General features: G+C 42.4%; 2 protein-coding genes across 14 annotated transcripts; both read right to left on the bottom strand.

Annotated features, from left to right (window-relative positions):
• Positions 1–927: 927 nt before the first annotated feature.
• LOC117646694 lies at positions 928–8,139 on the bottom strand. 10 transcript variants are annotated; one of them, XM_034387864.1, is made up of 4 exons: positions 7,990–8,139; positions 6,015–6,108; positions 3,594–3,923; positions 928–1,476 (listed from the first exon to the last, which is right to left on the bottom strand). In XM_034387864.1, exons 3-4 carry the CDS (start codon positions 3,903–3,905, stop codon positions 979–981), a joined length of 810 nt encoding a protein of 269 aa, XP_034243755.1. In that variant the 5' UTR covers positions 3,906–3,923; positions 6,015–6,108; positions 7,990–8,139; the 3' UTR covers positions 928–978. The 10 variants fall into 10 exon arrangements, with proteins under 10 accessions (XP_034243755.1, XP_034243746.1, XP_034243705.1 ...); XM_034387855.1 differs by lacking the exon at positions 7,990–8,139 and adding an exon at positions 7,717–7,772; XM_034387814.1 differs by lacking the exon at positions 7,990–8,139 and adding an exon at positions 7,164–7,371.
• A 555-nt stretch (positions 8,140–8,694) lies between these two features.
• On the bottom strand, positions 8,695–21,949 carry LOC117646616. 4 transcript variants are annotated; one of them, XM_034387678.1, is made up of 5 exons: positions 20,759–21,949; positions 18,385–18,565; positions 15,771–15,889; positions 13,337–13,512; positions 8,695–9,679 (listed from the first exon to the last, which is right to left on the bottom strand). In XM_034387678.1, the coding sequence occupies exons 2-5, from the start codon at positions 18,492–18,494 to the stop codon at positions 8,909–8,911; spliced, it is 1,176 nt and encodes a 391-aa protein (XP_034243569.1). In that variant the 5' UTR covers positions 18,495–18,565; positions 20,759–21,949; the 3' UTR covers positions 8,695–8,908. The 4 variants fall into 4 exon arrangements, with proteins under 4 accessions (XP_034243569.1, XP_034243587.1, XP_034243580.1 ...); XM_034387696.1 differs by having other exon boundaries at positions 21,142–21,949; XM_034387689.1 differs by having other exon boundaries at positions 21,262–21,949.
• Between the last annotated feature and the right edge of the window lie 103 nt (positions 21,950–22,052).

Raw genomic sequence — 22,052 nt, 5'->3', positions numbered from 1 at the left:
AAATGTCAATAATGGAGAGAAAAAAGACAATACGAGTCTGAAAGTGCACTTTGAATGAGAGTGAAGCAACAGCAGTTTGTCGTCACGTCGGCGATTCAGAAGATCGGTTTGTCGCTGTCTCTCTCGCACCCTTGCGGAGAGCCCCATGAGTGCGAGAGAGAAAGAGCGACGCGAAACGACTCTTCTGAGTCGCTCGGCTGTCATGCAAAGTGTGAATAGTGCGCTGGCTGAGTTTCAAATTCGTCTGTATGCTCATAGGCGCTTGCGCTGCAAATCCAACAGCAGGCTTCGTACACACTTAGCGTACTCTACAAACTCAAGTGTGTACATGGTACACTCCACCTGGAGCCAACATGCATGTATACACTCCAATCTGGAGCATACCTGGCACGACGCACACTTGCCCAGTAGCCTACACGCCAACCTGGAGTGAAAGCACCAGGTATGCTCCTGGTTGGAGTGTACATGCATGTTGGCTTCAGGTGGAGTGTACTATGTGCACACTTGAGTTTGTAGAGTATGCGCTTGAGTATGCGTGTCATGCACAGTGGGCCAGAAGACCGCTGGAGGCGGCGAAAACTCTAGACGCGTTTTAAGCTCCAGAGTCGCTTACGAGGAGTCGAACCGAACGTGTGACCCCACGAGTTCATTGGTGGGGTCACAGGTTCGGTTCGAGTCCCATTCAGCGACTTTGGAGCTTGTTAAAAAAACAAGTTTGTTTTTTAACAACTTTTCAACAACTTTTTTAACAGTGCACAATCGATTGCCAAGGGCTTGCCAAAATGTACGTGTCACTCGCTTGTCCATAAGAGAATGCCCTTTTCTTTTATCAGCAGGCATGTAGTGAGTGAAAAGCGGTTGCGAGGGAAAAAAACATGACTGAAATGAGTCTGAACCAATGAAGTCTTTCAATTTTACTTCAGAATCTCAATGGACAAAAATAGACAACACAGGTGATAGACGTTTAGTCCTTAGTGACTAAACAGAACGCCTGTAGGCATATAAAATATCAACTCCTGGAAGCAGAGGTCCTAAAGCATCTATATCCTCAAATCCATAGTTTATCAATCTTTTCAAGGCTTTAAATTGATAGCCAGCTTGGACCAGATCTTGAAGAACGCGAAAGTTTTCGGTAAGACTTATTTCTTCAAGAGTAGCGCAGTGCATTTTAAGTACCGTGACTAACCAATTTGGTGGGAGCGTCCAAGAATAAGTATAATCGTGGTCTTCAAATACCTTGAGCTGTCCAAAAAACCCAGGAGATTGCACAGGAGGTTTATCGTCACAATGGGAACCTCCGTCGTAAACTTCCAGTTTCTTCAATCTTGGCAGGCTGATCAGTGTGTTCATCAACGCATTGCTGGGAGAGGTGACTAGAATTTCTTCAAGACGTTCACCAATACTTTGGATGAACGAAGTCATCCAATCTGTTTCTTCATCAGTATTATGGCAAAATAAGTCGTTGATCCGCAACACCTGCAATCGAAGAAAGACGAAGTTACCACACAGTAAATTCAAATGGCAGAATCCGTAACGGTTCGGCCCAGAAACCGCCAGTAAATGATTCTGAATTTGGTAGTCACAGAAACTGGCATGGGCTAACATAAACTGACAAAGGCTCCACAGAAACTGGGATGGGCTCACAGAAACTGCTAAGGGGTTGCGGTCTCGCTGGCCAACCTAACCTCACTGTGTCTCTGGATGCTTTTGTTGTTTTGGACATTATTCACATATTTTGATGAGTGTGCATACTTTTTCTTGCTTTGACAAGTCTATAAATTAATATTTTCCTTACGCGGTACATCTACACTCTTTATTTCCAATAATATAACATCTCAAAGTCGCGAGGTGGAGGGAATCGCAATTGACGATTACGGTGCAGTCTTGTCCGGATTCCGTGGCGAGTGCACGGATTCCGTCGCCTGTGTGCACAATGGGTTTGCCGTCGGCGGTTTTGGTGCAAAACCGCCCCGGATCTATTTACCTGTCGGTTTCTGCGATTTGGGGCTCTCAGACCACTACAGATTCTGCCATTTCAATTTACTGTGCAAGTATATTGACTTCGGGCGAGATTTCATTTCTATACTACACAGCGAAATTCAGTCGAAATAGAACCGCGCTGGCACGACGAGGCACTGCTAGGCCTACGGCTTGGAGTTCGACCTCTCCTTAGAAAACCATCCAAGTTCGCCGGGGCGCCAGGAAACTATTGTAGCTCGCCCGGGCGCTGGGAAACTATCTTACCTTGATAGGATTTGTGTAAGACTTCAGAAAGTCTCCCAGCGACCGGGAGTTAGGATAGTTTTCTTGCGCCCCAGCGAGTTTGGTATGGTCTCCTAGCGCCCGGGCGAGTGAGTAATGTTGGTTACCTAGGAGCGGTCGAGCACTCTAAATGTCTTACAATGAAATTTGACCTATGTTATTCGTATGTTACAGTAAATTCGGCGCAAGCATATTACGAAGCAATATTCCTTCGTAATACGAATCTTTTTAGCTTTTTCATTGTAAGATACTAAGAAAAACCTTCGTAATACGAAGAAAAACCACCTTCGTATTATGCTTGCGCCATTTCCTTCGTAATATGGGAAATTTCTTCGTAAGACATTTAGAGTGAGTTCGACGCATCCTAATAGAAAAATCCTAACTTTCGGAGCAGATCAAAGACAATCCTGTCAGTGCAGAGGTACCTAAAAGTGTTCACGAAGTATCTTTAGTGCAAATTCAGAGAATTTCGATATATCTGAAATACAATGTTCACTTAATTAAATAAGGATGAATCTTTGTAACAAGCCCTTCGGGAAGTAATTTTATGAAGCATGTTGGCGTCACGGACTTTGAGAAAACACCGCTTTTCATGTGATGTTCAGTTAGGATAGTTCTAAATTGACACGAAAAGTTAGGATTTTCTTGGATCTACCCTGGCAGTTAGGATTATTCTATTAGGACGCGTCGAGTTGAGGACGTCTAACTTGACAAGAAATGTTTCACCGTAGCATAAAGGCTGTCAACCCGAGGAAATGATTTAAAAAGTGTCGTCGGAGGGGAGGCCTAATCTCAATCACCCCAAAATTTGATGCACATTTTCACCTAAAGAATTTTTCTTTTAAGGGGTTGCGACCCTGAAGCCTCCAAAACAAGAGGCAACGCGCCTCCGAGATGTCCAGTTGCACATCGACCATGGAGAATAGACTGCAAAGGAAGGTATTAGTAGAAATAAAAATGTGCCATCTACCACCGGCCTGAAATTGATACCCTCCGAACGGACCAAATCCTCAAATGCACCTGGAACTTGGAGCCTTTCCACTTTGTCTATTTATTGGCGCATACGTTATGCAACCAAACGAACCTAACCAAACATTTTGTGCTCATAAGTACCTGGATCAGGACGCTAAGTGATTCAAAGCAAGTCGTGAGTAGACCGAGTACGGGCCAAGCAGTGATTTGCGCGGTGCTTGCGCAAGTTGCGCACATTCGTGATTCACACTTCAATGTGCCCAAGTGCCCTTATTATTATTATTATTATTATTATTATTATTATTATTATTATTATTATTATTATTATTATTATTATTATTATTGTAGTTGAAACTTACCACTGTCTTGGTTTCAAGAAGTGCTTGCTTTAATTTTTGGCTCTTTAGGGCACCATTAAAGGACACAACACCAAGACATGGCGCACGACGTAGGACTTTGATACAGTCACGAATGTCACCAATTATCCAGTCGTCGTCTTCCGACTCTTCATACCCTTCGACTGCAAGCACAGCATCACGCCATAGACAAGGGTCGGTTACAATCTTTCTCCAGGAATGGTTAAGTTCCCACAGCCGCACTAGATCGTAGATGGGCAGGAATGAACAGATGTGGAGGACCAATTCCTGGGGCAAAACTTCCATTGGGTCCATCCTTGCGGTTAAGGGATCCTGCGATCAAAGAACACGTTATATCATCGACATCGCTCTCATTCCAGGAACGTGACATCACGTTGAAACGAACGTGACAACATGTCATGTTCGTTTGAGCGTCGTGTCACATTTGATTGGATGTGAATGGGCCAAAAATTAGCTTGTTCACGTTCAAACGAACGTGACACAATGCTCAAACGAACGTGACATTATGTCACGTTTTTTTCAACGTGATGTCACGTTCCTGGAATGAGAGTGATGTATTATGCACTGCGCACAAAACATGTATTTTGTCCTTAAATATTCACATATTCGGGCATACGGACGCTATGTACAGGTTAGGGGAAGTATTTATAGAATTGTAACTTATTGATGAACAAAAAGTCCAAGGGTATTTAAAGTCTCAACCAGTGAGAATTGCTTGTAGGGGTAGGTTGGGTAAGGAAAGTGCACATCGACCCGTCCTAAGAAAACCATCCTTACTCGCCTGGGCGCTAGGAGACAATCCTAACTCGCTGGGGCACTGGGAAACTATCTTAACTAGCACAGCGATAAAATGCGGCCAGCGCAACCGGCAAAGATTCTTTCACCACAACGGCCAGAGAGAGCGCTAGCGAACTTCTATGAGTGCAATTCGAACGCTGACATATTGAGGGACAGACTAGTTCCACTTTTGTATTGACACGACGCCCCTCTGATGTGTGGCAATGGTCTAAACTTCCTTCCGCTCCCTGTCAAGATTAACCTCAAACGAGTTACACTGCAGGAAATAACCACAACAAAAGTACACAAATTTCTGGCAAATTTTTTATCAGGTTTTTATTGTACTTTCAAAGTACAACAATTGTTGTACAAAGTACAATGGAACCGGCATGACGAGTGCTGGGCAGTGCAGGCCTCGTTGTGGTTTGTACAATTCTCGTTGTACTTTCTACAATCCCTGTTGTACTTTTATTGTACAGTTTTTGTTGTACATTTGTTGTACTATTCACACTTTTTCTTGCAGTGTAGGATAGTCTCCCGGCTTCCGCGCGAGTTAGGATGGTCTCCCAGCGCCCCAGCGAGTTAGGATGGTCTCCTAGCGCCCAGGCGAGTAAGGATGGTTTTCTTACGAGGGGTCGACATGAGGCTCGGGTAAGAAAAGAACACCTGCTTTATCTACGAACCGAAACTACACTGCACCATCAGGTTAGTGGTTTTAGAAAGATTGGTCATCCCGCTGACAAAAGATAAATTTAGCCCAGTTCTACATTTAATATTTAGAATCAAACTGCACGTTTGAAATAACATTAAAAATGACAATGAAAATCTTTTTTTTTTTAAATGTTTGTACTTTGAAGTACAGCTTCCTGCAGAATCAGCCGACAGTGCAATGAATGGTACCACTTTATAGCTTAGACCATCATCTTTGAAAAAACAGTGCCGTTCGATGCTCCTAGGCTTGAAAACAATTTTTAAAAGTGTAAAAATGAAACGGGGAAGAGAAGTAAAGGCATTGGGGAAGAAGATAACACCCTCTAAGAAACTAAAAGCGGGATGAAAATTGAATTGATCACGGAAATAGATTTGATTCGGCGAGACAAGCAAAAAATGTCAACACAAGTTATAGAAAAAGACTCGAAATAAACAAGTTATTGGGCATTTTCGTGAAAAGGGGAAGAAACGTACAAAAATGCTGTACCCACTTATCTCTGACGAGAGGCTTGTTGGACCTTTTGTAATGAGTCCATGTAGAATCAGAACCAATTGACCGATTTTGACGAAACTTTAACTAATGGCAAGTGAAAGCTCTCTCCTTTAGGGGTTAACCTGTATTGAGCCAAGATTGGTGGTCTTCTGGTTCGAAATCGCAATTCTTTTCGTTGTGCTTTTCTTTCCTGGGCTTACTTTTCTTACCCTTTTCGAGAAGTACCGAAATCACATACATTTTGGCATGTTGTACGTAATGTGGGGAACTACAATCAATGAACAGTGATCCATCTCATCAGGAAGGCATTGGATTATAAGTTCACGAGAAGAGAATAGTTGAATCCTCATTTGGAACTTCTGTACAGTGCAAAGTACGCGGTTTTGTACTTTTCTTACCCAACCTACCCCTACAGAACTTACCTAGACTGCTGATAAGAGCCCGAAGATTCGCACCAAGGTAGTACGCTAAGTGCGAGTAACGGCGAGAAAAAGGACATCCAGACGCAGCCGCGGACTGGAAGAAAGATGAAATAAAACGGAAGTCAGAGGCAGAATCGTCGCTCATTTGATGTCAACGCATTCTCAGAAAGTTGCGAAGAGTGTGTGCGCATCACCCACTGTTGGGAGTGTGGCTTGCGAAGAATTTGGGAGGGGCTACTAATTTATTTCAGTGCACGCACGATTCCGGATTCCCACGATTCTCGTGATGAAGTGAGGATATTCAAAGAAATTCTAAAGTTCTTCGTGTTTAGAGATATCACAAGATTACGACTACACTTTAATTGAACACTTAGGACTTCAATTAAGTTTAGAAAAGGTTGCGAATGATTTCTACAGGGCAAAAGTAACGCTTGGGATTCCCTGGAGCGCACCCTGGATTAAAGGATCTCAGGTGTTACTTTCGCCGTGCAGGTTGAGTGTACACACGATTGCCGGAGTGGGTAAATCCCTCGAGAATTTGGCTTCTGGTTATCGCCGTTTTGAAAGCAAGATTTTTCGGAATGGCTGTTTGTTGACGATACTCAATTGTATCGCCATAAACATACTGAAGTTTCGCCTTTGGAGTGAAGTCAGATTCTACGCAAGCTTTACAAACACATCGATCGGTTCGCAGGGTTTTGTGAGTGCGATCACTGTTCCGAAAGCAGTAAGGGAAACGTAACGTCACGATGTTCCGGATGTTTCATATCCGCGAGAGAGACACTCTAACGTTTCTCACTCTGGTAAAACTATAGTGTAGTATTACCCTCTGATTTCAAGCGTAATTAGTTTACGCTTGGCGTATCAGGCTCTTTCACCAGGATCCCCCTATCTAAATGCATGTGGGAATTTCCAGAGTATGCTTCATTTTAAGCGTAACGTCTACAAGCGTAACTTTATGCTTGACTCAAGCATAGAGTTACGCTTTAGTTTTACCAGTGCAATGCTGAAAGAAACGAAGCCCCTGAGCACCGAGCACTTCCCTCATTCCAGACACGGTGTGCAGGGTACAGATAGTTTTGAGCAGACATGATGAGGATGCGATTTTGTTTGCTCACAAATACAAAGGTTTTGGTGTTCGTAACTTACATTCCTTTGAAGCTGACGGACACTAAAACTTTTGAAATAAAATTAAAGTTCAAGTCCACTGAACTGAATGATATGAAGGCTTTATATTCCTGTTGGTTGCTATGGATTGGCCAAGCGACACCAAAGCCATTTACACTGGCGGGTTCGAACACGGAGTGTTTGGGTGCGTATATAAGCACTAGGCTCGGCCGATCCGGGTGACATTAGCAGTCAGGTGGGGGGTGCAACCGTAACCATGGGTGTTTCAAGGTGTACGCTGCAATTGACATCAGTTCATATGCCGATTTGGAATTTGAAGGCGACATGAAGGAAACGAATAAATCGGCGTACACTGTAAAAATACTCCGTACTTTTGTACGGAAATGGTACAGAAAAATTTGGTACGGAGGTACGGAGAAAAGTACGGAACGTTCCATACTTGCTCCATATGAACCCATGTTAATGGGTACGGAAAAAAAGTAAGCACGGAACGTTCCGTAGTTGGCAAGTACGGACGTTCCCGGCAAATTATTGACCAGACATGTTCCGTACTTTCTCCGTACTTTTTACTCACAGTGTAGCCGTCTTGTGCCTGCGTGTCACTGGCGGAACTGGTAAAAAGCTACGGAAAATTCTGTAAACGCAGCTTGTAATTTTCCGTGCCCCCCTTGTCAGTATTCTCCGTAGCACAGTACAGTCTTCTCTGTAGGACCTTACAGAGACCTCAGAAGCACTAAACAGTCTTCTAAGAAGATTGTACGATTCTACTGGGGTTACTGTACCAGGCTGCGGAGAATAATGATAAAAGGGCAACGATCTTGGCAAAAAATAACATAATTTTCCGTACCTTTTTGCCACAGTGTGGGCTACGGTGGGCGATTAACCAACTAATTGAAGGCATTTGATTTTCGAAGTGGGAGAATGACCTCAAGAGAGCCGCTCAAGATCTAAACGAATTCATTCTCTGTCCGTTATACGGGCTTAATGCACAAGTTTTCACAACATATGCAAGTGATTTGTGTAAACATTTATCTTCGCGTATTTTAACACGTCCGTTCTTTAATTTAAGAACTAATTATGAAGTGTTGGACAGAGCACTGTAAATTTACGTATTTTCACAACTGCACAAATAATTTTTGTCGTACTTAAAAATCACGTAATTATAACAAGGTCAGTAACGGGCAGAGAGAGAATTGCAACTCAGGGCCACTTCAGGTTAGGTAAATTGATTCGGTTTGAGTATCACCCTAGATTGTCTCTTGCAAGTGCAGAAAAGAATTTTTAATTTCTCTGCAACTATTAATAGTATACCCGACACAATTTTGTTCATTGTACAAATGCAATTGTTACTGTCATGGTACATTTGACATGACAAATCTTTCAAATGATCTATATCGTGAAAATAAAAACAAAAAACAGTGCCTATTATACGCCTTTACAAAACATTAAATGCGAGAGAGAAAGTCAACTAAGTAGGACGGAAGTGTCAGGACAAGGCTGAGAGCTGTAAAGTGGATATTTTTTCGAAACATACCATGTTACAAAGAGAAAATTCTAAAAATTACGTTTATTCAGAACTGTTTACCGTAGACATTCACAAGTAAGCAGTCAGTTGTTCTGTAAGACAATCTTCACAAAGGCACATTTAAAGGCAGTACGGCCAGCAGGTGGAATGAATCACCTGATATTCTAACAAAAAAAGAACACGTTGACAAATTAAAAATACGTAATCAAAATACAAAGAAACGGCCGACAGATACCGAACATTAAGAGACAATGACTGCGATTTCGCATTTCTCGTGCTTCACGTCACAGCGGGCGCCTTTGGAGTGGCTGAACAGGGTGCAACGACCATACTCGGGAATCTTGTGGCACTTGTGCTCCCGGCAGTACTCGCAGACCTCGTCCTCCTGGTGGACCATGGGGTGGATGTGGACGTGCAGCCGTCGGTATCTGCGCATCAGCGCGCGGGCCTGCCAGCCGTGCGCCCAGTCGTGGGGGCACGGCCAGGGCGCGTTCATCGTCAGCTCGACGAGCTTGGGCACCACTTCGCCGTCCAGGACCACCACGAGGAGGTCGCTGGTGGGCGCCCCGCCGAGGTCCAGGCTGGTGAGGTTCGGCAGGGCGTAGAGGACGGCGCCCAGGTGGCGCAGCTGCTCTGTTGGATCGGGGCCGAAGGCGTGGCACCCATCGGAGATGAGGAACTTGAGGGTGCGCAGCGCGGCAGGAGTCGTCGCCTCCTCGGTGCCCTCGAGGCAAAGCACCAAGTCGACGGCTTCGTCGCTCTCGTCCCCGCCCCAGAAATCCAGCACGAGATTCTCGAGGCGTGTTACCGCCTCCGTCAAAAAGGCCCTCACTGCGGGCAGGAGCGGCCGGGATCGATCGGTCAGATAGATCATTAAGTGGAGAGTCTCCAGCGACGGACACTGGAGAAGGACCTCCATGTCCTCCTGCAGGGTGCACTGCAGCCTGCGCAGGCGGGGCATGGAGGAGAGCAGGAACGCCGCGCGGGGGACGGCCGGAGCGAGGCTGACGTCCTGTGAGGCAAAAAACAGACCTCTGTTGCAGGAAAGATACACTGTTACTCTACAAACCCAAGTGTGTACATGGTACACTCCACCTGGAGTGTACATGCATGTACACTTCACCCTGGAGTGTACTTGGCATGTACACTTCACCCTGGAGTGTACTTGGCGACCCCCGTGACACCTTCACCCTGAAGTGTACTTGGCATGTACACTCCAGGTTGGCGTGTACTTGCCAAGTCCATGCCAGGTGGCTCATACCTGCAGCAGGGAGCCAGCAACAGTGTACCTGAAGGTACACGCCACCGTGGAGTGTACATGCCAAGTACACTTCAGGTTGAAGTGTACATGCATGTACACTCCAGGTGGAGTGTACTATGTACACAGTTGAGTTTGTAGAGTATTCCACTTGCGATGCAGACCGCACTTTCAGCGCGATACAAATTTCATCGCTCTTTTCTGTGATGATCATTGCAAAAAGGTGTGATGAGCTGCTGCATCGCAGAATTTTGCAATGATCATTGCAAAAAAACTGTGTTGAATGCAGATTTTGTGTTGCCATCATCGCATTTTTATGCAATGATTCCTACTTTCATTGCAGAAATGTGCGATGATCATTGCAAAAATTTTGTGAGACAAAAGTCATGGCATCTGGGGAGCAATGATTCGTGGGAATCACATTTTGGATATTATCGCACGATTTTGTGTTTAAAGTATCGCAACTTGGATAACAGTGTACATAAATAACGTGTTGACGGCGTTAATAATCCGCTAACGTTATCGCGCTGAACAGTTGTTAACGCTATGACGTTAATGACACTGCACTGGGAATCGGAAGGTGACGTCACGTTCGTTTAAACGTGAATCGTGTTACGTTCGTTTGAATACTGTGTCACATTCTTTTCAAGGTGAATTCAGCCTCATCCAGACCCGGGACCAGCTGATTCGCGTTAAAACAAATGTGACACAGTATTCAAATGAATGTGACACGTTTCACGTTTTAAGGAACGTGACGTCACATTCCCTGGTTCTCAGTGCGACGTTAACGTTAGCAACCCTGATCTGTGTAGCCACTCTGCAAACTGAACAAGGCACACGGTTGACTTTTTCAAAGAATCGTGTACTGGACAGGCAGGCTGTGAATAAGTGGGTGTATGGCGAGTGCATGCACTCTAATTTACGCACTCCAAATGCTGTGTAGTGAAGATTCTCTATACTATGCTGAAAATGTTCCATGCTATGATGGTGCAGCTGACTTCACACTGATAAAAATTTTGTTGTAACTTAGCAACACATTTATTGCTAATTTCTTTGGTGACAAGATTTGTTGTGGAACGAATGGCTTGTTAAACCATAGCCTTACTGGAACTAAAGGATAGTTTCACAACGACAAACTTGTAATAACACCCTAACAGTCCACCTTCAAACACAATTCGTTGACCAACAACAGATGCTGTTAGTCAAGGACAAGTATTGTAAGTCGAAAAAGATTTTGTAATGTCTGCGACAAATAGTCATGGAATACTTTCGTCGCTAAAGTTATTATTCATGGTTTACTTTAAATGATAGTAGTTTCCCTATGACTTAAAAGAACAAAATAGATGATTATTCATAAAATTCTTTTATTGAGCAGGTAATGGCAAAGGATATTGTTTCCACACAAATTGTATCGTCCATGATGACAGCAAGAATTTTGTTCTTCAACGAGAAATTGTCGCTTACTAGATTCTACGCCATTTGTTTTCCTTTGGTTCATGATGACATTCTATGTTTTGGAACGACTACATTTTCACTGATCTGATTGTTTCTGTACAACCATTTTTTAACAGTGCATAATAACATACCATTAAGAATTCACTATACGCTCAAGATACTTTGACGAATGTCGTTTGTATTATGGAGGAAATCTCCACCATAATGTGGTGGTGCAGCCTTTCACCGTAAGACATTTACATTGCGGCAATCCTGCCACATTGTACATGCCATTATACGCTTCTTTTCTCACAGCATGCTGTTAAGTAGACAACAATTAGCGCCAACCATTATGTCAACCATGCACACTGTACTGTGGCATAAAAGGAACGGAAAATTCTGTTATTTTTTTTTTGCCAAGATTCTCCGTAGGCTCTCTCAGTATCCTCCATAGGACCGTTAAGTCTTCTCCGTAGGACCTGGAAGACTGTATAGTCCTACAGAGGTCACTACAAGGTCCTACGGAGAATACTGTAAGGTCTCACAGAGAATATTGGTACGAAAAATTACCACAAGCTGTTTACAGAATTTTCCTCAGCTTTTCAGCTTCCATGTCCTGACGCATTATGACAACTTGTTTCTGGTTTGCTTGGGCCAAATATGAGCTGAAGTTATTTACAATTTGATGGAAAAAAATCAAGCAGAATCAAACGAGATCTAACAAATTTTGGCACACTCGCAAAAACAACGGCATAAAAACTACGCCCTTTTAGGCATAACGGTCTTTCACGCTCTTAAAGGGCGGAAAAAAGGACATGCCTTCTCTTGATGTCTTACGGTGGAAGGCTGCACCAACATATTATGGTCAAGATTTGTCGTCCATAATACAAACGAAATTCGTCAATATATCTACGAGGTACAGTGAATTCTCAACGGTAGGTTTTAATCTCAGCTGCACCACCATAATAGAGAATTCACCATCGTATGGACAACCTTCACAATACAACTTCTAGAGAGTGTGGAAAGATATTTAAAGTTTGCGGAGACTTCCTATGTCAGTTCGTGCCCCTTCCAATGGCGTGAACGATTTACGTCCCTGGAACAGCGTAAATAGTTTACGCCCTATTAGGGAATTATTTTATGCCTTTGTTTTACCACTGCGAAATGAAATAATGTCGCCCGTCTTGTGTAAACCATAATCGAGATCCCGATTGATGGTCGCGCGAGACGCCAAGAACTCCTTTGCCCCGTTAGAACTAAACTGGGACTGAACGAGCGTGCCTCTGGCAAAGTTGCTTAAGGCTCCTTTCATAATTCTCGAGATTGTTGAGTTCTGTATTTATTTTCGTGAAATCTCCAAGAGTCTTCGTCAATTTACGATGAGTGTTCGTACCTGTTCAAAGATTCTTTGTAAATTGCCGAGAATCTTCGTTCATTACCAAGCATCTTCGTCAATTCACGAGGGTACCCTGCGCTACATTTTTGCCACAGGTACCTTCGTGAATTTTGGAGATAAATTTTTACAGTGAATTTCACACCAACAATTTCGTACGAGACATTACAGTTTAATGTGCAGATAAACTTTGCGTACGAGTTTCGTTTGAAAAAAACTGCACATATTTCACCATTTTAATACAAAATTGCGTACAAACTACAGTAAAAAGTTTACCTGCACCAAAAACCGTTATGTCTCGTTCAAAACCTTCACTCTCAGACTCGTATTGACTTTTTATCTGTTGCCATAAAGGTTTTTGTGCAAACGTAATATGTACTATTTTCTCTTTGGCTGTGCACTATTTTGTTCATTGTATAGTGTTAATGATCTATTGACAATTACATCCCTGAAACGATCAAAATTGTGCATAGTTAAGGAAGAATAGTACATTTTACGTTTGCTCAAAAACCGCTATAAGCAAGAGAGAAAAAAGTCCATATTGGTCTGAGCGTGTTTACAAAAACACTTTGGGTGTTCGTTACCTCAAGCGTGGCCGCATGCCACTTCAAGTGGAGAGGTAAGTAAGGGTCGAGGTAGGGTTTAGAGTACTCCAGGCGGCGTAAAGATGCCGGCACAGGAACTTCCCTGGCTTCTTCTGAGCTCGTCAGGGCCGGAAGTTCAGGTTCACAGATGATGTTCAGCGAGATGTATTTAAGTCCTGGACGGAACAAAAGGAGCGAGAATACTGGTAAAACTAAAGCGTAGTATTACCCTCTAGCGTAATAAGGTTACGCTGGAGATCAAGCGTAACAGGCTTATCAACCAAGTTTCCCCCTGTCTAAATGCCTGAGGGATTTTTCAGAGTATGCTTCATTTCGAGCGTAACGTCTTCAAGCGTAGCTTTATGCTTGACTCAAGCATAGAGTTACGCTTTAGTTTTACCAGTGAATCGGGGTCTGGGATCGCAATAGGGTACTTTCGTAGATCCCTGAACCGGAAGCACACAGACGCCATGTTGGCGGAAGTAGATCCAAACTTGACATGGGAAAGAGACGTTCGTCAAAGGTATCGGCCACACTTGAACATAAACAGTCGTTTGATACTTGTTTGCAGTGCATATGTGTTTCGCGAGCAATATTTGTACAGCTCGGCTATAGTTTTGGATCCGAAGAGAGGTTAGTTTCCGGCCAATTTGGCGTCTGCTGGTCTGCCAGCTTCCGGTTCAGGATTCTACGAAAGTACCCTATCTTAAGTGGATCCCGATCCCAGTCCAAGTATTACACAACACACTAATGCCCTCGAGGGGGTCAGCTTCCCACATGCACTGTACAAAATTTGACCACATTCCACATTCAGGTGGCAAAAATACCTGTAAGTAGGCAACATGTGAGGCCAAAACGCCAGAAATCTTGCACATTCACACAATCATTGTGCACAAAATCTCTGCAAACTAAACGTAAGAATTCTGTTAAGTGGAACTCGCATGTTCTAGAAATATTTGTAAACAGGAAGTTCATTTTGTGGTCAAAATTCAACCACTATTAGATGAATTTATTCCCTAAGTTGGGGGCCCCAACTCCTATTAGTGTCTGAGTTATGGAGGTTTACGTAAACTTTTAGTCGTTTCTCCCAAATTCTCCTCACGACAGAGGATTACCTACCCAGTCTTCAGATTCTGGCAATTATATCTGTTTTGCATAGGAAGAAGAAAGTGTTGTCAGATTTGAAAATATCAGTCCAGAAGAGGCTGTAAAAGCTATTTTAGTAGGCCTACTTTTATTTTTCTTCAAATGTGAGAGATTTTGCCCCACTTCGGTCTTGTTTTTGGTTTTTCAGGAAAACTAAGGCAGATATTGAAAAAGGGGCGAAAACAGTCTTTTTCCCATTTAAAAACAGATAAAATTGCCAGAATCTGAAGCAAATCCTTCGTCGTGAGGAGAATTTGGGAGAAACGACTAAAAGTTTACGAAAACCTCCATAATTCAGAATCTTATTCGAGTTGCGGCCATACTCACAGTTAATGCCATGGAAAGGAAATTTTACCCAAAAATTGAGTTGACACAAGTATTTAAAAAATGTCAAATAGCCACCTTTTTCACTTTACAATAGCCTTAAACTGGCCCATGCTATTACATAGGACTAATCGAGTGTATTTTAGCGTGTGCTTGCAGGTACACTCTTGTTTAGCGTGTACATGCCAGGCATTCTCTATTTTAGCGCATGCCTAGCAAGTATGCTGTAAATAAGTGTGTGCTTGGAAGCATGCTCTAATGTGTACTATTTACACACTTAAGATGGCAGAAATTTTGCAGTGGGTCACACCTCGAAATCCCTTACGCATTTTTTGAACGCTGTCGTAAACAATATTGCGCATGCGTGCTTTTCTTACAAATTTACAAGTAATTTACACGCAACTTCGTGCACGAATTTGTACGAGTATACGTTCAAATTAACACGAAAAAACTGAGCGTGTTTGAAATTGTGTGAAGCCACCCACGTACGACATTGTAGCAGCTATAATGCCACATTAAACCCACAGGACCCCCTTGACACTCTGCATAAGGTTAAAGTCTTGTTTTACATTATCAGGCAAAAACGACAACGTTCGCATGCTGGCTTGACGACACAAGGCGACTTTATTTCGCACCTTTGACCCGGGTACCTCTTTTCTTCCTGACCCACGGAACTGGAACCGAAACCTTTGTGGCTCCGATCTGGGGGACATTGTCATATTCTAATAGGACATACGACATCTAGGAAATCATTATCTATTTTGGCGTTTATTCAAAAACTTCCCTATTTCTGGGACCAATAATGGTGTTTGCAAACATTCATTAGGTGGGAAATAAACAATCCAGAACGAATCCAAAGAATGAGATGAGACGCTCCCCTCCCGAAGAATGTTAAAAACAATTCCGACAGAAGGAGAGTTCCACTGGACCCTCAAAAGGCTCAGAATATCACGGACTGACTCACCACGAGTGTTGAGAATTTGGTGCAGCAGTGCACGCAGTTTGCCCAGGGAGGATTTATTTATGACTTCAAACTCAACCATAGAGAAATGAAGGTGTTTCAAACTCCCAAGAGAAGATTGCCTGTGGACACACATAGAACATCGATAATTATTTCGCATGGCTTCTAACTTGGTTTGCAAGCAGACACATCCCGATACCTCAAGCACTAGAGATTTGCTCCAGTTGTGTACATGAGCGATTCTCACGTTTCGGGGTAGTTTTGGCGTCTCTGATTTGCCGAAAGTGAGAAATATCGAATTAAGTTTTTCTGATTATTGGGGTCCTGGATGATACTAGAGTTATGGCAATGGTACTTATAGTAAAGACCTTGTACTACCTTCCTAAAAACATGAGCCCTAAGGTATTCCCATACGTTTTAGTGGGTGTTTTGATCACGGAAATTACGTTATCACGGAAGTTACAAAGTGTGAAAATCGGCTTTAACGGCTGACTCGGGCTTGATGTGGCTTAAAAGTCGTTCCAGGGTCAAATGATACTCTAAGCCCGACATTTAAGCGGAAAATTTTTCCACCTAGTGCTGCTGCAACATTGGGTAAAAGGTGCCACGGAAGTTACAGGTAATTGTTGATACACGCCATTTTATAATGCTCTAGCCCGCTTTGAGACCGTGTACAGCATCTTAGATTTCCGCGACCCATGCAATTACATCCCAGGGACTCCACTTTGATGGCTTGTGTCATGGAAAGTTAAAAGTTTGGCTTGGGGAGAAGTCCAGAGCTGCGTTTTCGGAATTTGTGTAGTGAAATTGAATATACGGTGGACATTTTTCGTTCCAGCATAAGTACCTTTGAAAGAAGTCTGGCGTATTGGTCTTCGGTTGAAATAAGCTCGAGACATGCCAAGCTTTGAATCCCCATCGACAGTTGGCAGCATTTTCGGACCACACAGCCACACTGGGGGCGGAAAGTTCGAGTATGTTCTCTTTGGACAATCACGGAAGTTACATTTAGGGTATTCCAAACGCTACGTAGACCAATCCAACGAACGTGAACTTTTCGAAATGTGTGCGTTTAGTGGGCAATGGCCCTCCCTAACACCAGAAACAAACCCCATGTCGATATCTGCGCTCGTTTGGGCACAGGAGTCAGAAGAAATGAAACTACCCCGAAACGTGAGAATCGCTCACATGGCATGTATCAGGCGCGGTTTAAAGGGGGTAGGTTACGTGGTGACGCGTGACTTTGAACCTGCGTAACGTTTTACATAAAATTGTGCTCAAATTGCATAAGTTCATGTACTTTTAGTCATACTGTTATGCTAATTCCAGGTATGCACGAGATCGTGATAATTTTTTCCTGTTTAACTGCATATTTTAAGATAGTGTCAACAAGAAAGAGGCACTGGTTTTGAGTGGGTTGCAATCTGAAGGTACCCCTGTTTGTGGTAATGCTTTTGCACTCCTGATGGAGAACTTTTGACAATTGTGGGCTCACTACTCTTATTAGCCCTGACCTCTATAGACATTTACTTTAAACATATTTGATGACGAAGAAAGAACAATTACGGAAAACAAACTCTCACTTTTAAAGTTTGCAAAAAAAGATCTATGGTGAATTTGCGCTAAGTGAAATTTTTATTTCACCTACTCTGTTCCTGTAGGCAAATTATATTATAAAAGTTGGAAAATGTTAGATATTTGCATATTTAAGTGAAGGTGCTTATCAGTGTGGGCAGGGTGCTCAGGATGGCCGGGTTTAGCCCAAATCATGATCTTCTACCTAGTACTCATCCAGCCAGCAAAGCCACCTCAGCTTGCATTTCCTGGTCAAAAAAAAATTGTTCCTTAACTTTTTTTACACTTTGAAAACTATCAAAACCTCAACACCCCCATGACCCCACCCAAACTCAATATTTTAGCATCAATGTTTTTTTTTTTTTTTTTTTTTTTGAGGTCGTCTGGAACCAAGACCAGCCAAAATAGTTAATTTGACTCGATTCGGGCTGAATCCGCTCAAATGCGAAGAAAAGAGCCAGATGATACTTCGAACAGCGAAGTATAGTTTTCTTTTCAAGCTTTCAAGAGTGTTCATGAAGATTGTGAAGTGTTCATCACTGATGTAGTGTATTCGGTCAAGTTCGCATAAACTTTTCGAACCATGTCACCTTACACTACAGACCTAACTGTCTACTAAGTACACACTTACAAATGCGTGCTTGCAAGTACACACTTACAAATGCATGCTTTCAAGTACACACTTACAAACGCATGCTTGGACGCCGTATACCTCCATGCGTCAAGCATGCGTTTGTAACTGTGTACTTGCAAGCATGCATTTGTAAGTGTGTACTTGGCCAAGCATGCGTTTGTAAGTGTGTACTTGCAAGCACGCATTTGTAAGTGTGTACTTGGCCAAGCATGCGTTTGTAAGTGTGTACTTGCAAGCACGCATTTGTAAGTGTGTACTTGGCCAAGCATGCGTTTGTAAGTGTGTACTTGCAAGCACGCATTTGTAAGTGTGTACTTAGTAGACAGTTAGTTTTGCAGTGTATGAGCGGAAGTGTCCGAAAGCTGAACGTATCATTTCCTACAGCTGCGGCCGCCCCCTTCAGCTTACCTGGCCAGGGCCAGCGCCGCGGAGGATATCTCATCCGCCGAGAAGGACAACTTGAGCTCCGAAACGGCGCCGTCAGTTGTTGAAAGGGGTGGTCCGCTTTTTTTGTTCATCCTGCTGGAAACTTTGAGACGGCGCAAGCACGGCGCCAGACGCAGGCACGGCGAAGGGCAATTTCGGGTCGCTGTAACAAAAGGAACAGTAATACTGTAAACGTCATGGCGTGGAAAGATTACTATAGTAATCTTAAAGAGGTTTACGTTAACTTTTAGTCGTTTCTCCCAAATTTTCCTCAAGACGAAGGATTGATTACCTGTCCAGTCTTCAGATTCTGGTAATATTATCTAGTTTTGAATAGGAAAAGGATAGAGTTGCCCGTTTTTAATATCTGCCTTAGTTTTCCTAGGAAAAACAAAAACAACACCAAAATGGAGCAAAATCTCTCAAATTTGAAGAAAAATATTAAGAGGCCTGGTAAAATAGCTATTACAGCCTCTTCTGGACTGATATTTTCAAATCTACCAACGCTATCTTTTTTCCATGCAAAAATAGCTGTAATTGCCAGAATCTGAAGACTGGGTAGCTGATCCTTTGTCGTGAGGAGGATTTGAGAGAAACGACTAAAAGTTTACGTAAACCTCCATAACTCAGAAACTAATAGGAGTTGGGGCCCCCAACTTTGGGAATAAATTCATCTAATTGTGGTTGAATTTTGACCATAAAATGATCTTCCTGTGACAAATATTTCTAGGACATGCTAGTTTCACTTTACAGTATCCTTAACTCCAAATTGAGTTTTGATTCTATAGCTATATCAAGTCAAGGAAAGAGAAGGTTTTGAGCCAGCCTCCTTTCTTAGCTTCATATAGCTTATTATTGTGCATAAGTATGGTTTACATCATTGCACCAAATTATTTGATTCAATTCCTAGCAGTTAAGGAGAAAGTCCACTTGGAATAAAGATGTGACTCGACTTGACCCCTTTTACACTCTCAATTCAGCGGAAAATGGAATCAACTCAACCGAAGTCAAAAACTCCCTTTCATTTTAAGAACTTAAACAGAAAGAAGAGATACGTCCAAAAAATGTACCAGAGGAACCAACACTCTCTTCTGACTATAGTTTCACTTGACTTGACTCAAAATTCCACTTCGTTTAAGAAATAAAGTTAAGATGACTGTGTTTACTATTTTAATAGAAAGTTATAAGTCACACAAATCCTCTACAGACTGACATAACACTTCCATTGTTTACCTCAAAATTAAACTTATGCTTCTTGAACTTGTTACCATTTACAAAATTCATTAGTTTAATTATAGTTTTCCCTGCTAACGGTTTTTTGTTTGTCCTGAAAAATGGCCAAAATGAAGTTATCCACCTTCCGCTTCCTGGATCACATTTAGCGGAGCCATGCTGACATACCAAGGACTAAGGTTGCAGAAACTGTGGACTTTCAATGTCCTTTGCAATGCTTTAGAGGGCTTTACAATTATCTCCCTGACCCTGACCTCACTAAAACTCAAGTTACATGTCTGAAAAATTAATTTATTTCTTGACATACAAATGGTAAGATTCTTAAAACTACAAAGTTTGTTAAACTTTTTTTTCATAGGGACAGGATATTCACAATTTCAGACACTGATAAAAAGCTTTTCAATGCAAGCTTCAGACAGAGACAAATTTCTTGAGCACACACTCAGGTTTGTGCAACAAAAACTGTAGCCTGTAGCATACCAAACAATAATAGTATTTTAACCCTAACATGAACAAGTAACAAAGTTGCCTGTGGACTGAATAAGTTACTTCAGAGAAAACTAATCCTAAAATTGAGTTCTTAAAAGGTCATTGTGAAGTGAAGATAGTGACCACTTAACTTTTATTTAATACTTGTGTCAGAAGTCTGAATTTATGGGTTTGAGTTCCTATCCAATGAATGAGCTCATACGCTCAGGAGGAACGCCACCTTTTCTTAATTTCTGAGTTAGAGACGTTTACATTAAGTTTTTGTTGTTTCTTCCAAATTCTGCTCTGAACAAAGGAACGGTACCCAGCCTTTAGATTCTGGCAAATAAACGTGGTTTGATATAGGAAAAAGATTATGTTGCTCTTAATTTGGTATCTCTCTTAGTTTTCTTGGTGACAAATTATTGAGACTGAAATGTGGTAGAATCTCTTCAATTTGAAAAAGTAAAATCAAGTCTAGTACATAAAAAAATTTAACAGCCTCTACTGCGGTGTAATTTCCATATGTGGCAATGTTATCTTTACTTATGACTTCAAAGGTCCTCTAGCTAGAATTTGATGACTTCATACGTTTTTCCTTTGACATGACCAGAATTTGGGAGAAGTGATTTCAAGTTTGCATTAACCTCCATACCTCAGACACTAATGAAGAGTTGAGACCCCAAACTTCAGGAATACATTATCATGACTGGATTTTGACTTCAAGGATTATTGAAAGTACGTTGCTCTCTTATATGGATGGATACATTGGAATGTAGAGTACGCAATACTGGGAATATTTCAGGTCCTAAATAAGAATTCTTCTTGTTTATAAAACATCCAAGAACACTGGATGTTGACAACAATTATGTCAAAAGGGTGGAGCAAAGGAATAAACCTACAGTTTAACCTCAAATGTAATGTGCCAAAAACAAAGGGTCTACAATTATCTTGAAAAAGTCCCAGGACCTAAATTATTTTTACAAGTGAACCATTACCACCTAAACGAAAATGCATAAATGGAGTTGCTGAACGGACCCGCCAACCTGGAGCCTTAGTGATACACCCAAAGACGCGGAAAATGAAGTAGGCCACGGAAATGATCTCAGTTAGCGATGCTGCGGAGTAGATTGGGCTAATGTTAGTGACTCAACATACCTTTTAACCACTCACTATATCACATATACTCGTCACTTTGATCCTCCGTATACAATGGATCACGAAATTGAATATTCTACTGTGACAACACGGCCCGCGCCCACTGCTGTGGCTGATGAAGGATGAAGCTTCCAAGGATGAAGCCTTTTTCTGTCATTCTGTCAGGGGCTCTAGTTCCGCCGCCGGCCACCACGAGGCGCTGCTGTAGCGTTTATCCAGCCAAGTTGAGAGGTTTGGTTGCTAGGGGCGCCAATTGGATATACCCCACCAGAAGACAAGCAAGGGTCAGTCAGCCCGGCTGCAATTTCGGACCTCTATCACTCGCTTTAATTACCGCATAGACATGAACATTAGTTCATTAGGAAGCTAGCAGCGTCGCCTTCAATCGGCTCGCTTACTTTATGGGTCTACCTTGCATGACAAAAAAGTTACGAGGGTTGAAGTGGGACAATGACCTCAGAGAGCCATTCAAGATCTTAACTAATACATTCTCTGTTCTTTACTGACTTAATGCTCAAGTTGTCACAACCTATGCAAGTGATTTGTGTAAACAATAATGATCAAAAATTTTGATACGTCCTTTCTTTTCTTTAAGAACTAATTGTGAAGTGTTACACAATGCATTGAGAATACACTTACGCAATTCGGAAAATAATTTTGTCGTACTTAGAAAACACTAAGAATTGCTTACACGAATACGTTGTTACAAAAATAGGCCAGTAGAGAAGGGTACCTCCGGGCCACTTCAGGTTAGGTAAGGTTGTTTTGGTTTGGGTATCATCCCAGATTGT

This window comes from Thrips palmi, unplaced genomic scaffold (assembly GCF_012932325.1).
Source record: "Thrips palmi isolate BJ-2018 unplaced genomic scaffold, TpBJ-2018v1 HiC_scaffold_10, whole genome shotgun sequence".
Classification (NCBI taxonomy): Eukaryota; Metazoa; Arthropoda; class Insecta; order Thysanoptera; family Thripidae; genus Thrips; species Thrips palmi.
Note: the sequence above shows the minus strand (reverse complement) of the source record. Positions and strands in the feature narration are given on the sequence as shown.

Excerpts from the sequence above, each read along its gene's own strand:
- LOC117646616 (XM_034387678.1), bottom strand. The coding sequence starts at position 18,494 with ATGAACAAAAAAAGCGGACCACCCCTTTCAACAACTGACGGCGCCGTT. Across the intron at positions 15,890-18,384 it reads GCGGCGCTGGCCCTGGCCAG|GCAATCTTCTCTTGGGAGTT; the intron begins GTAAGCTGAAGG and ends GTGTGTCCACAG. Across the intron at positions 13,513-15,770 it reads CCAAATTCTCAACACTCGTG|GACTTAAATACATCTCGCTG; the intron begins GTGAGTCAGTCC and ends TGTTCCGTCCAG.
- LOC117646694 (XM_034387864.1), bottom strand. The coding sequence starts at position 3,905 with ATGGACCCAATGGAAGTTTTGCCCCAGGAATTGGTCCTCCACATCTGT. Across the intron at positions 1,477-3,593 it reads TTCTTGAAACCAAGACAGTG|GTGTTGCGGATCAACGACTT; the intron begins GTAAGTTTCAAC and ends CTTCGATTGCAG.